Below are 12574 nucleotides of genomic sequence, written 5' to 3'. Positions count from 1 at the left end.
AGCTTTGCCTAAACTACTTCAGTGTATATTTAATACAAAGATAAGCTCTAATCCACAACTTTCCGTTGCCATTGTTCATTGCTGCCTTTTGATTAACACTGCAGTGTTCAGCTGGTCTGTTATGCTACTCAGATGGTACTCCAGTCCAACATTGGATGTGGATGTAGTCTACCTGAACTTCAGCAAGGCCTTTGACACAGTCCACCACAATAGGCTCCTGGCAAAGCTGGCAGCTCATGGCTTGGACAGATTCACTCTGAAATGGGTGAAGAAATGACCGGAGAGCTGGGCCCAGAGAGGGGTGGTGAGTGGTACCACGTCCAGTTGGCAGCCAGTCACTAGTGGTGTCCTTCAAGGATCAGTGCTGGGCCCAGTCCTGTTCAATATCTTTATTGATGATCTGGACCAGGAGATTGAGTCCAGCTTCAGTAAGTTTGCAGATGACACCAAGCAAGGTGCAGGTGTTGATCTGTTGGAAGGTAGGAGAGCCCTGCAGAGGGACCTAGACAGGCTGGATGGGTGGGCAGAGGCCAATGGGATGAGATTTAACAATGCCAAGTGCAGAGTTCTACACTATGGCCACAACAACCACAAGCAGTGCTACAAGTTGGGGGCAGAGTGGCTGGAGACCAGCCAGGCAGAAAGGGACCTGGGGGTGCTGGTAGATGGTAGCTGAACATGAGCCAGCAGTGTGCTCAGGTGGCCAGGAGAGCCAATGGCATCCTGGTCTGTGTCAGGAACAGTGTGGCCAGTAGGACAAGGGAGCTTATTCTTCCCCTGTATTCAACACTGGTCAGGCCACACCTTGAGTGCTGTGTCCAGTTCTGGGTTCCTCAATTCAAGAGAGATGTTGAGGTGCTGGAATGTGTCCAGAGAAGGGCGATGAAGCTGATGGAGAGGCTTGGAACACAGCCCTTTGAGGAGAGGCTGAGGGAGATGGAGTTGTTTAGCCTGGAGAAGAGGCTCGGGGACGATCTCATTGCTGTCTACAACTACTTGAAGGCAGGTTGTAGCCAGGTGGGGGGGTCTGTCTCTTCTGCCAGGCAACCAGCAACAGAACAAGAAGACACAGTCTCAAGTTGTGCTGCAGGAGGTATAGGCTGGATGTTAGGAGGAAATTCTCTGAGAGAGTGATTGGCATTGGAATGGACTGCCCAAGGAGGTGGTGGAGTCACCATACTTTGAAGTACTGAATGAGGCACTTAATGCCGTGGTGTAGTTGATTGGCTAGGGCTGAGTGCTAGGTTGGACTGGATGATCTCGGAGGTCTCTTCCAACCTGGTTGATTCTATGAGTCTCTCTGATATAAGTCTACGACGATCTCTTCACTCAGAATTTCGTCTTTGATCTTTTGTTGGTTGTCTGCAGCTGCAGTGAGAAAGTTCAGAGAAGTTACTGGTTTGTTGGTTTTAGGTTTTATGGTTGAAGCAATTGTTTATAGGTTTTTAGAAACAGTAACTATAGAATATAAAACCCATACAGGTGGGTTTTAGAGTGGCCTTGGAAAATAAAAAAACAAAACCAACAAAACAAACCCAGAAAACCTAATCAAAACCCAACAACACGAAGACTAGGTAGGACATAATGTAATTAGAGTATAGTCTTCTGCTATTAAGATTCTCTCTCCTGCCATGTCTTGCAATTACTTTTGCCAAGCTATTGTTCCTTCTGACAGGGAAAGTACATGTAGTGGCGTGTTTTGGTTTGGTTTTGTCCCTGATACCTTTCTGAAAAGGTGTTTTCAGGATGTTCTCTCTTGGGATTTTGCTGTCTAGTTTGAATGTTGAATTTGTTCATGACCAATTGTTGAGGTAACTACACTGTCTTAGCTTACCTAGCTCTATTTATAGAAAAAATAGCACACTGGACCTTAACTTTAAGCTAAGTAGTCTTAGAGGATTATTCTAATAGCTTTTCTTTGCATCTCTTGTAGCTTGACCTGGCCTTCATTGAATGTGGAACACTAGAGTTGTGCTCAGTAATTCAGAGGGGAACTTGCCAAAACCTACTGTAATTAATACTTTTCCGCTTTCCAGGAAATGCTTTAGTCTAGGTTTTGGTACAGAAGGGCTAGCAAGGGCAAGCTTGTTTTTCTTCCAAACAATGTCTATCATATCTGTTCTACCTGCACAAAGTTGGCAAGTGTTAAGAGAGGCTTAATGTCTCAGAAAACCTGCCAGATGAGGAGTACTGAGCTGGCAGTCAGAATAAAACTTTATAGGCCTTTTGTCTTAATCTGAATCTGCAGTAAGATATATTTAACTAGATTTATGGAGTACAGACTGTGTTGATAAGAGCCAAGAAAGACATGGGACTACAATAGCAAGGCAGTGAACTCTTCCTAAGGGTCATCCTGATAATTTTGCTTGATTGAGGTGTTGTTTTTTTTTTTAATAGGATAATTTGGAGAAACTTTACATCACACTAAGATGCTGTAGTCAAGATGAGCTAAGATTTATTCTGAGCTTTGAGGCCAAGTCCTTTGGTAGGGAAGAAATAACATTTGTAGTGGGTAAAAGTACATGGCAGAAAGATGGCTGGTTGTGTTTGGCACTTCTTGTTTTCTGTAGCAACTAAAGCAGCTCTGTGCCTCAGTCTGTATGTTTTAAACTCTCTCTTTTCTGTTACTTCTTAGTTAAAATCAGTCTTGAGTAACTTGAGTTGACTTTTTTCAGTTAAAATTCAGTCTTGAGTACTTAATAATATGGCTCTATTCTCAAGTCTTGATAATCTTATGAGTCTTGGTCCCCTGAAGCTCATTTAAGTATCTCAAATCTCAGCTGAGCTGTCTAGTGTCAGATTTTCTTCTGGGTTTAAGTGGCAGAAAGCCTGGTTTTTGGAATCTTCTTAATTGCTTTGAAAAGAAGGAAATGTTTAAAGAACTTCTCATGGATGATACTTTTCCTGTGGGGAGAATCCACACACACCAAAAAAAACCAACAAACCCAACTATTTGAAGTGCTGTAGCTAGTTTCTAATGTTGTTAGGCTACCAAAGGATGTGTACTAATGGAGTTGGTTTACTGCATGTGGGATAGCTACTCAATCTGCAGTAAGTATTGTTGGGATCAGATTGAATTTGTGTTTCTATCAAACATCCTGCTGCAGTCTAGTGTTTCCAGTGCAAACCTTATGTTGCAAAAATTTGATAGGAAGATGACCAGCTTTCTGTTCTTACAGGTGAAGGGAGATGCATAATGCAAACTCTTTGTTTTGATACTTGTAGAAATTTAAGGGGACCACTGCTTAATCAGATGTGATTATTGGCATGATCTTAACTTGGCAAATACTGTTGCCAAAACTCTAAGAACAGAGCTTTCATGCACAGATGCAGACCTATTCCAAGGGAATCCTTACTTTGTGTGTCTGTGGTGCTGCTGCTTTTAAGACCCACAGCTGTGTAGCAGATAGAATCCAGGCATACATGATGGCAACAAAACCCTGAGGCACAATTATGGACGTTTGAGGTTTGGTATTGATGGATGAGGAAGCTAATCTGTGTACTAAACAATGATGTGTTATCTAAAAAGCAGTGGTTTATAAATACTTTCACTTTAGGCACCTAGCAGCTTGCTTGAAGCACTGGAACAGCATTTGGCTTCTGTGGAGGGAAAGAAAACAAAAGAAGTCTCTGCTGCCAGCAGGTGAGTGCCTGATGAATTACAACAATGTCTATAGGCAGAATTTGTCATCCTCCTAAGAATTTCCATTACTTGGTTATTTGGTGTTCTTGAATTTTACTCAGTTTCAAATATCTTCTTAGAAATATAAAGCAATCACATTTGAAATCTAGGTATTTTTGCTAGCTGCTTTGCTGTAATAAACCACTGAGCTGAGACCTTGCATATTATTCTTTTCAGCTTTTATATTTGAAGTCCTTTTGATTTGTAGAACTTTATTGGCAATTACCTGTGTCTCAGACCATGAATTTATTTTACTGTGCTTATGAAGGTTCTTCAGCTCATTCTCAAAGCAACTGAATTAGCTTTGAAGCCTTGTGTGGACAGGAATTGTTACTCTTTCCATTAAGTAACTGTATCAATATGTATGAACAGTATTTCTGATTGAAAAGTCAGAGGTTTTTTTGGCACAGGCATTCTTCTGTTGATACTTTGATAAATGTATCAGTGTAAGCTACATTCCTCTGGTGCTGTCTTCTTCCTCCTATAGTTTTGGGGGGGTTGTCCCTTTAAGTACCTGAAGTTTCACTGCCACAGAATTCTGCTGAAAAATGGGTTACGTAGGGAATAAAATATGATGTCTATAGCAAGCTTTCTGTGCTCTGCTGCTTAAGCAGAGTAGAATTCCAGCCTACTCTATGTGACCTTAAAATACAGCAGGTGTGTTCAGCACTTTTTTCAGTTCCTACACACTGAAACTTAATGGAGCAACCACTCATGCTGCTTTTTCACTAAACTTCCTTATTAGGGTGTCTGCTTTTCTCTACCAGAGCGTAAGGGAAGAAATGGACTGGAGAGGGAATGACACAGTTTTAATCAAGTGCCCTATCTAAATTGTGTAAGTGATATATGGCTGACTTGTTTTCCTAATGAAAGTGGGTTTTTTTATTACTCTCTTTAGAGCTAGTGCCCTATCAAGTGCTGTTTCCACACTTGCCAATACAGGAATGTCATTTAGCAGGATGGATGAAAAAGAAAAGCAGCAGGCATTGGAGGAGGAGCAAGCTAGACTGCAGGCACTTAAGGTACTATATTTTTCACAAGTTTTTATTCCTCAGATTTTTTTAAAACTGAATACAGGTGAAAACCAAGATTTAAAATAGTGTGTGGTGGTGATCTGTCATCATGGAGAGGACAGGGTGTGATAGTACAGGTGTGATGACTGCCAGTATATAATGACCCTTCTGCCAGAAGTATGATTTGAATAGCAGACAGCTGATATAAATCATTTATACGTGGGGGCAGCTAGAATGTTTCTTGTGTTGTTTTAACATGTCTAGACACACCTGAACAACAAAGCAACTCTCTTCATGTCATTTAGAGCCCATGTTATGAAAGCCTTAAAACAACTTTCACACTCCAAACAAACTTTGACAGTAATGCAGAATTGAGTTTCACCTCTGGAGTTGTAGAGGTCTGAAGATTTTCCATTTTCCTGACTTGATGTAAGGCATTTTTTCAAATGACTGTAAATCAGGTTTCTTGCTCTTGGACTACAGTCTTAATGTGTCTTGCTGCCACCTGCTGAAGTACTTCATTTGAATGTCAGCCAGTGCTGTGATGTTATTTGGGCTATTTTTTGTTTGGGGTTGATTTTGTTTTTAGGAGTTGCATTAGATGTTTCCCCTCTGCACTGTCTCACTTCTCCCACAATAGGACTTGCAGCTGCTGTAACAAATAATGAAATCAGTGGGTAAAAATCTTCATTTGAGGAGCAGGGATGCTTGCAAGCTCACTCTGTTTTACTTGAGGGATGTAAGCAGTGTAGAGCATACACCTGTGCTTTGGTATGTGGTGTATAAATGCAGAAGGCAGATCTAGGGGTTATGAGGGATGTAAATTTAAAATTAACAAACTAGATTTTTATTTTGCTAGCTTAAGAGCAACACCATGTAGATATTATTAGGCTGTACATCAGACAATCTGACTTCTGAATACCTGAGTTGAACTGTAGATGAATCCTAATAGTAGAGAGAGAGAGTTCTTCCTGAAGAAAGGTCCATTGGTTGTTTTTTCTGAGTGACTTTGAAGGGAGCCTAGAAAGTGTTACTTGATTAGAAGTCATCTTCTAGGCAGTTAAAGTTTTAAAAAATAAAGTTTGAACCTTACCTTAATTTTTTTTTAAGGTTTTGTTAAAATAAAGATGTCTGAAATTAGAAATAAGAGTATTTGTGTTTTCAGGACTTCATAGAAGAATAACTGCTTTATCTATTAAGGCTGTAATTAAAACTGCTTTTCAGACAAGCTCTGTAGAACTGAAAGGTTGGTAAATAAATAAATAAGGCAAACTATATATCTCATTTTCAGGAGCAGCGATTAAGAGAGATTTCTGTAGTATCAAATTCCACTTCCACATCAGCATCCCCAAGCACCTTGTCAGGAAAAAGTGTGAATACCACTGTAGCTGTTGACCTCTTTGCAGTACCAGCACCCACAACGAATAGGTGAGAACTTCGATTTCTGAAGCAGGCGGAAATGACTGTGTTGGCCTGTAGCTACACAACTGACTGCAAAGCACTGGTCCTGATTACTTCTGAAGCACTTCTCAAGAAAAACTTTTTGCTGATGCTTTCCTGGTGTGTTCAGAGGAGTTTTGATGATGATTAACAAGTGCTTTATTACTAGTTTTGTACCACTAATAAACAAGAGAAAGTAAGACTGATGTGTTTGCATAACAGGAGAATACAATACCTGTTCCATATCTTCACTTATTACATGTTTCTCTCTTCTTCAGCATGCCCAACCTTTCTAGTGATCTCTTTGATCTTCAGCCTACATTTGTTCCAACTGTTCAGAGTACTCCAGCTATATCAACATCAGCAAGCAGTGCTTGGGGAGGTGAGCTAATACGATGATTTAACTGTCTAAATGATGGGTGAATTCTTAAAATACAAGAATAAAATGGAGATTCACACTTAATAGAATCTGCATCTTAAACCTTAATTACTTAGCATCCAGACATTTCTATCCCTGACAGAATATAAAGTCATCTGAAAGCTCTAGCAGACTGATATAAAAGAGTTGGGGGTTTTGGTTGCCAGTGCTGGTGTTCAGGAGATGAAATGAAGGAACTAGTCAGTAAAAGGGATGGGCAGAGGAAACGTAACCAGAAATCAAAGTTCTGAAATGCTGGGAAATACAAGCAAAGCAGATGTAGCTGAAAAAATGCTGGACTAGTATTTCCATTTCATTTAAAAGGTGTTGGTGAGTTCAAAGCTCTTAATGCGAAGCTGCCATTCCCACTTTTTGGCACAGCATTTTATGTGCCTCCATGTTCCTCCAAAGAATAATCAGGATAGATGTCAAAAGAAATGTCCGAAATGCTGCAATAAGGCAATGCTATCACCATTGCATTGGTGTTTTAATAAGTGGGATTGGTATCCTTATTGGCTATTTAAAAGTAGATTCTTGAAGCAAGAATGTAGCGTCTGACTTTTTTGATTTATACTCTTGTCATTCTCCCCGTCCCACCCAATGGCAGTACTAGAATTTTCCCAAATGAGAGGATTTTTACCTGAAACTGAGAATTTGTATCTTTAATGGGCTGATTACTAGGTGGAATATTTAGTTTGACTTTGTCTAGTGATTCTCATATTCAGTCACTTCAGCCTGTTGTTCTTCTCCATTACTTGTGCTCTCTATTCTTTCCTTCACTTCTGCACCTGAAAGGTCCTTTCTCGTCCTCAAATGGTTGTGTTGGTTCTCCACCTCATCTGGACATCTTTGACATGAAGCCAGTTGAAGAAGCTGTAAAATCTACCACCCCTTTCATCAATTCTACTTTTTCCTCCAAACAAACGGTGGAGCTGTTTAGTGGTAAAAAACAAACAAGCTTTGCAACTGGAGATGATAATGCTGATAAACTGGGCCATGTAATCTTTTTTGTGCTTTGAGCCAAGCTGAACATATTTATTAAGAAATTTAAATAGTGCATTAATCCAGATGTAGTAAATGGTGTGTTTCCTTAAAGTTTTGTTTCAGCAGTTGAAATAACTCATTGCATTGTTCAGCTTGCCTAACCCAGACATCATAAGGCTTGCAATATTGGTGGCATTTTTGCTAGTTCCTTTCAAACTGCAGACAACTCCTCTTTTGTAATGGGCAATGCAGGAGTTGCTTGAGATTTTCAATTTTTTTAAATAAATCCTTTTCCATTACTGAATTCTGAACTTTTAATGTCAGACTTAAGTTTTGTGTCTCCTTTCTTCTCTTTTAAACTGATCTTCTCTCTTTTTACAAAGATGACTTTAGTGGTCATAAACCTACATATGCTTCTGTGTATCATCCTGTGACTCTTGATGGTAATTGATTTTTATTTTACTTTCTGGTTTCGTTGTAATGAGTGGCATTATTCTGTGGATATAATTGATGACACTAAACTTTTTCCAGGTTTTCCTCTTCATTCAGCCCCTCCAAGTACCACCTCTTCAACAATTAATGTGGACTTCGATGCTGTTTTTGGAGGAAAGTCTACAGCACCAGAGTACAGGGCTACAAACGGTAAAAACTAGCTTCTGACTGCTTTACACCCTACAGGCAACAGTTGCTTGACAACTTAGTGTAATTGCTATTGCAGTTCAAAATTTTAATAACTTAATACATTCACAAGCTGATTATAGGGCAGATAAGATAACAAGTAATTGGTTCAGCTGTAGTTAGTTACTTGAAAATTAGCTTTGACTAATCACTATGCTGTGTAATAATGGTTTCCTTTCTTTTTGGGGGAATGAACTTTGACCGTGGCCCACTGGATATCTTTAAACGGGTAAGCTTGCATTAGTCTGTTCTCAGTGCTTATGACTTCAGTGTTTCTTCTTGATACATGATTAATGAGTTCTCTATAACTTCATTGAGAGATGTTTTACTTCTAAAGATGTAAAACTAGTGTCTATGTTACTTTAATAGTAGAGTTACAAATTTTATCTTGTACAGCTTTGAAAATCTAGCAAATTCCTTACAAACATATGGCAAAGGGACTCTTGTGTAGGTTGACGACACTGGCAGGACCATGAAATTACTGCTGTATTGTTACAGGAATACTGATGTTTTAACAGCTTGTTTTGGGTTTAATTTTACTTCAGCAGTCATGGATGGTATTTTTAAGGTTCTGTTAGATGAGTAGCTACAGTCCATTAAAAAACATGAAAGGTAAACACTTACAGTGTGTTGAACCTCCACATATGAATGCTTAAACTACTTAGTGTTCTGTATAGACAATACTTCCCTGGCTTTTGGATGTCTTTGATTAAATGCAGTGTAACTGTTTTGTTAACAGCTACTTTTTATGTTCTCCATTTAGCTTTTAACTTTATAGATGATGTATTGCAACCCACGGTACCGCTACAGAGTCAAAGAGCTGCTTCAGTCAACCAACAGAGTGGAAAAATTTTGGCAGATGACCTTGATTCTTCACTTGCTAATCTGGTAGGAAGTAAGTGTGAAGCTTTTAAAATGTAACTTTCATATTTGTTACTAATAACAAGCTTTTTAAAAAAAAAACAACAACTGAAAATACTTAAGGATTTTTTTTTAAATGTTTCTCTTTCCATCCAGATCTTGGCTTTGGAGGAACTCCATCCAAAAAGTAAGTGCATACGTACATAAAATAGTCTGACATTGACAGGGAGGTTGTGCTTAGTCACCGCAACACAGTCCACCTTAACTTTTGAAGTAATTTAATTGTTGTTATTTTATTGCTGGTTTTTTATGAAACACCACAGAATCCCTTGTAGTTACATAAAGCTGTGGTTAATTACTATGCTGTACACTGCAGTAATGCTAGTGTATTCATAATATGAAACAGACTCTCCAGCCTTCATACTGGAACTGAGATAAGTAGTTACTGAAATCCTGGCTCTTTCTTCCACCCAGAGATTTTAGCTGTGTACATGCATGAGGCATGTTTTGGTTTTCTGTGATGATGATGATGATATTCTAGCTGTTGACCCTGTGGCTCTGTGAGAACTAATACCATAGTTTCATTTCAGATCAGATATGCAGTGGACCCAGCCTGCAGAGAAAAAACTTACTGGTGGAACAAACTGGCAAGCAAAAACAAGCACATCGACCACGTGGAGCCCCACTCCCTTACCTACTATCCCACACAGGGTAATATTTGTACTACTGAATTGTATGTCATTCTAGCAAATGCTGCTTCCTTGCTTGAATTAACTTAAATAGCAAATGCCATTTGGGACAAGACTGAGAGCAGGGATGGGAATGTTTGTAGGATCACTTTTCAAACTGAATGAGGTGGAGATTTTTTTGTATGCTTTTATTGTCCCTCACTGTAAAACCTTAAAGACTTAAATACTTTTAAAGACTTTCACTTAAGATGCATTTCTATTAATTAGAACAAAATATCCTTTAGAAAATGTTTTTGTGTGTTTGGAATGCTCCTCTCCTCCCACACACATATGTACCTTTGAGAATCCCAAGAATGTGTTTCAAGGGAGAAACAGTTCTTCCTTCAATTTCCCTTCTTTTTCAGTTTTATCACACGAAGCACTGCTACAACCTATGCAGAGGACCTTAATTGCAAGGTCAAGCACCACTTTGGACTTTTGATAATGCTCAAGAACGACTTCATATTAATACAGCACAAACTACTAAGTGGAAAATTTACAAATATTTAAATGGAAAATTTTAATTTCTTGAAGGATATTTGTAGGCAACTGACTTTTTCTATGCTTTTAAAAGATTTTTCAAGGATCTTCTATCCATATCTATTTATATAAGTACAGATAAAAACATTTTAGAAATGTAGCTATTTTACAGGAAAATAAACTGTTCAGCTTGCTTATTTGTACAACTAGGTTTATTACCACAAGAGGTATGAATTTTGGACTGCTGATTTTGTTTTCCAGTAAGAATGGCTTTGCCTGTAATGTCTGTTTTCCTTGTTTTATGAGTGTGGTCAATGACAGTTATCAAAGTTGAGTAGTGTATTAAACCCAGTATTAGACACAAAAGTGAAAATCAAACATGAAACTGAGGCATCCTCTCAGCTGAGTAGCACTTTTATGTGATACTTAGGAAACAACAAAAACCCTTTTTATCGCCACTTGGTACTGTTTTTAATGCTGATGCATTTTTGTTTGTGGAAGATAGAGGGCATCTTGGCACACGTGCATCACTGTGGTTTTGGGTTGTGTGTTTTTATTTCATTAGTTTGTGTTTGACACTTTCTGGGTTAAGCATTTGAGTGCTTTATGCCGGGTATCTGCTTATGCATTTGCTTGGAATTCCAACAACTAATGATGCAAAGAAACTAGCTCATCTGCTAGCATCTTTAAAATCAGTGCCCTCATACTGGAAAGCTCAAACTGTCCTTGCTGTGGCATTCAGAGTGCTAACCCTCCAGTTCATCTATAGTTTGCATACTCTGTCTTAGTGAAACACTTCAATTGGCACTTCATTTTTAATGCAATTAGCACTACTTAGCAGTGCATGGCAATATGAAGTGCACAAATCACTGCCTGTAAACAACCTAACACAAGTGATTGTCTGCTTATGGTGGTCTTAATTTTTCTTTTTTCATGTTGTGATGCATTGGAAAATTTAGTATGTGAGCACCATTTATCTCACTAAACATCTATTGCTGTTTGTTTAAGCAGAATGGTCACTGGCTTCCTTGGTGGTGCTTTTTCTATGCTCTTCTCACACATAATGGGAGCGAGAAGGAATATTGTATGCCATGCCCTCTGAAAATGTCTCCCACAAATGCTCATGGAAGCAATATAGTTAAATCTAGATAGATTTAGTAAAACTCTCTCTTTGTTGTCTTGCAGACTACAGACAGCTGTTGTAGCATATCCCAAGTTAACAGTCCTAGTTACTGATATTATTGTCCTTGCACTTCTTTTCTTCCTGCTTTAACTGTTTTAATAAGTGAGTTGAGCATAGTTATAGACAGTTATGGTACTGAACTTGAATCCATCCCTTTTGAGTTCAAATACCTCTTAAATAATTTTCTGTCCTTACTCCTTTTGCTGTGCCAGAATGGAGTGCACTATCCTGCATATGTAAGTCAATTTCTTGTGAATACCTTGGTATTGAAGGAAAAGAAGTGTTTTGCACAGCTTTATGGATGTTACTAGTCTGCATGAGCTTATCTAACAAACATTGTACCTTTTTTTGATTGAAGGTACCTGCTCCTATTACATACCCGTTGACTACACCTCAAGTGCCTGTTTATGGAATGGTAAGAAATGTGATTGTCTTGCATTCCTGAAAAACCTAGTTGTGTCCTCCAGTGGATTTCACAACAGGCGTTACCATGCTCAAATCACTCTGCATCTTAGATGATCAGTAGTGTGTGAGATCTGATGACTTCTTTACACTATGCATTGGAACATGTTACTCTGAATTTTGTGCACATTTTTTAAGGCTTTGGTGTTACTACATGTGTGTATGTTTGTCTGCTTATTTTCTACTGTGCTTACAAAGCTGAAAGATGTGTCTGCTAGAATTAGTTTGAATTTCATATACCTGTTCTGTGGGTTGTTTTGTTTTTCAAACAGGTACCTCCTCAGGTTGGAACTGCTCCTTTGATGGCACCTCAGTCAATGATGTATACACAGCCTGGTCTAAGGCCAACAAATCCTTTTGCACCTGTTTCTGAAACTCAGGTGATCTGTTTTCATTGATCTTGAGATAACGTAGAAACCTCATTTTCTGTAAAAACAGCCAAATGTATCATGAAGGGCTACTAATGTATTTCTTCAGGTGAAAGTGGGGGGGAATTCCTTGGTCAAGGGCAACAGCATTTGCTGACAAGGAAGCCAGTTCAGACAGTAAGAGAACACAAAGGTAGGAAGCAAGGAGAAAAGTGAAAATCGTATTTTAGTGGCTAAGTTCTTACTGCCAATAGTAAGAAAATGGCAGTGACGAATA

At 38.8% G+C, this 12574-nt stretch overlaps 1 protein-coding gene across 6 annotated transcripts in view; it reads left to right on the top strand.

The window, feature by feature from the left end:
- LOC135184018 (phosphatidylinositol-binding clathrin assembly protein-like) overlaps window positions 1-12574 on the top strand; it is a 30942-nt gene that overhangs the window by 13696 nt on the left and 4672 nt on the right. The window contains exons 9-21 of one of the 6 annotated variants that reach the window (XM_064159453.1): window positions 3558-3643; window positions 4581-4704; window positions 5987-6123; window positions 6414-6517; window positions 7349-7495; window positions 7921-7980; window positions 8069-8179; window positions 8994-9110; window positions 9233-9263; window positions 9667-9787; window positions 11680-11703; window positions 11826-11882; window positions 12202-12309. In XM_064159453.1, coding sequence (XP_064015523.1) covers window positions 3558-3643; window positions 4581-4704; window positions 5987-6123; window positions 6414-6517; window positions 7349-7495; window positions 7921-7980; window positions 8069-8179; window positions 8994-9110; window positions 9233-9263; window positions 9667-9787; window positions 11680-11703; window positions 11826-11882; window positions 12202-12309 — 1227 coding nt within the window. The other 5 variants (XM_064159455.1, XM_064159454.1, XM_064159458.1 and 2 more) reach the window with 5 other exon arrangements.

The sequence above is a fragment of the Pogoniulus pusillus genome, chromosome 19 (assembly GCF_015220805.1).
Source record: "Pogoniulus pusillus isolate bPogPus1 chromosome 19, bPogPus1.pri, whole genome shotgun sequence".
In the NCBI taxonomy this organism is placed as follows: Eukaryota; Metazoa; Chordata; class Aves; order Piciformes; family Lybiidae; genus Pogoniulus; species Pogoniulus pusillus.
The sequence above is the reverse complement of the archived record's forward strand: the minus strand, read 5'-3'. Positions and strand labels throughout refer to the sequence as shown.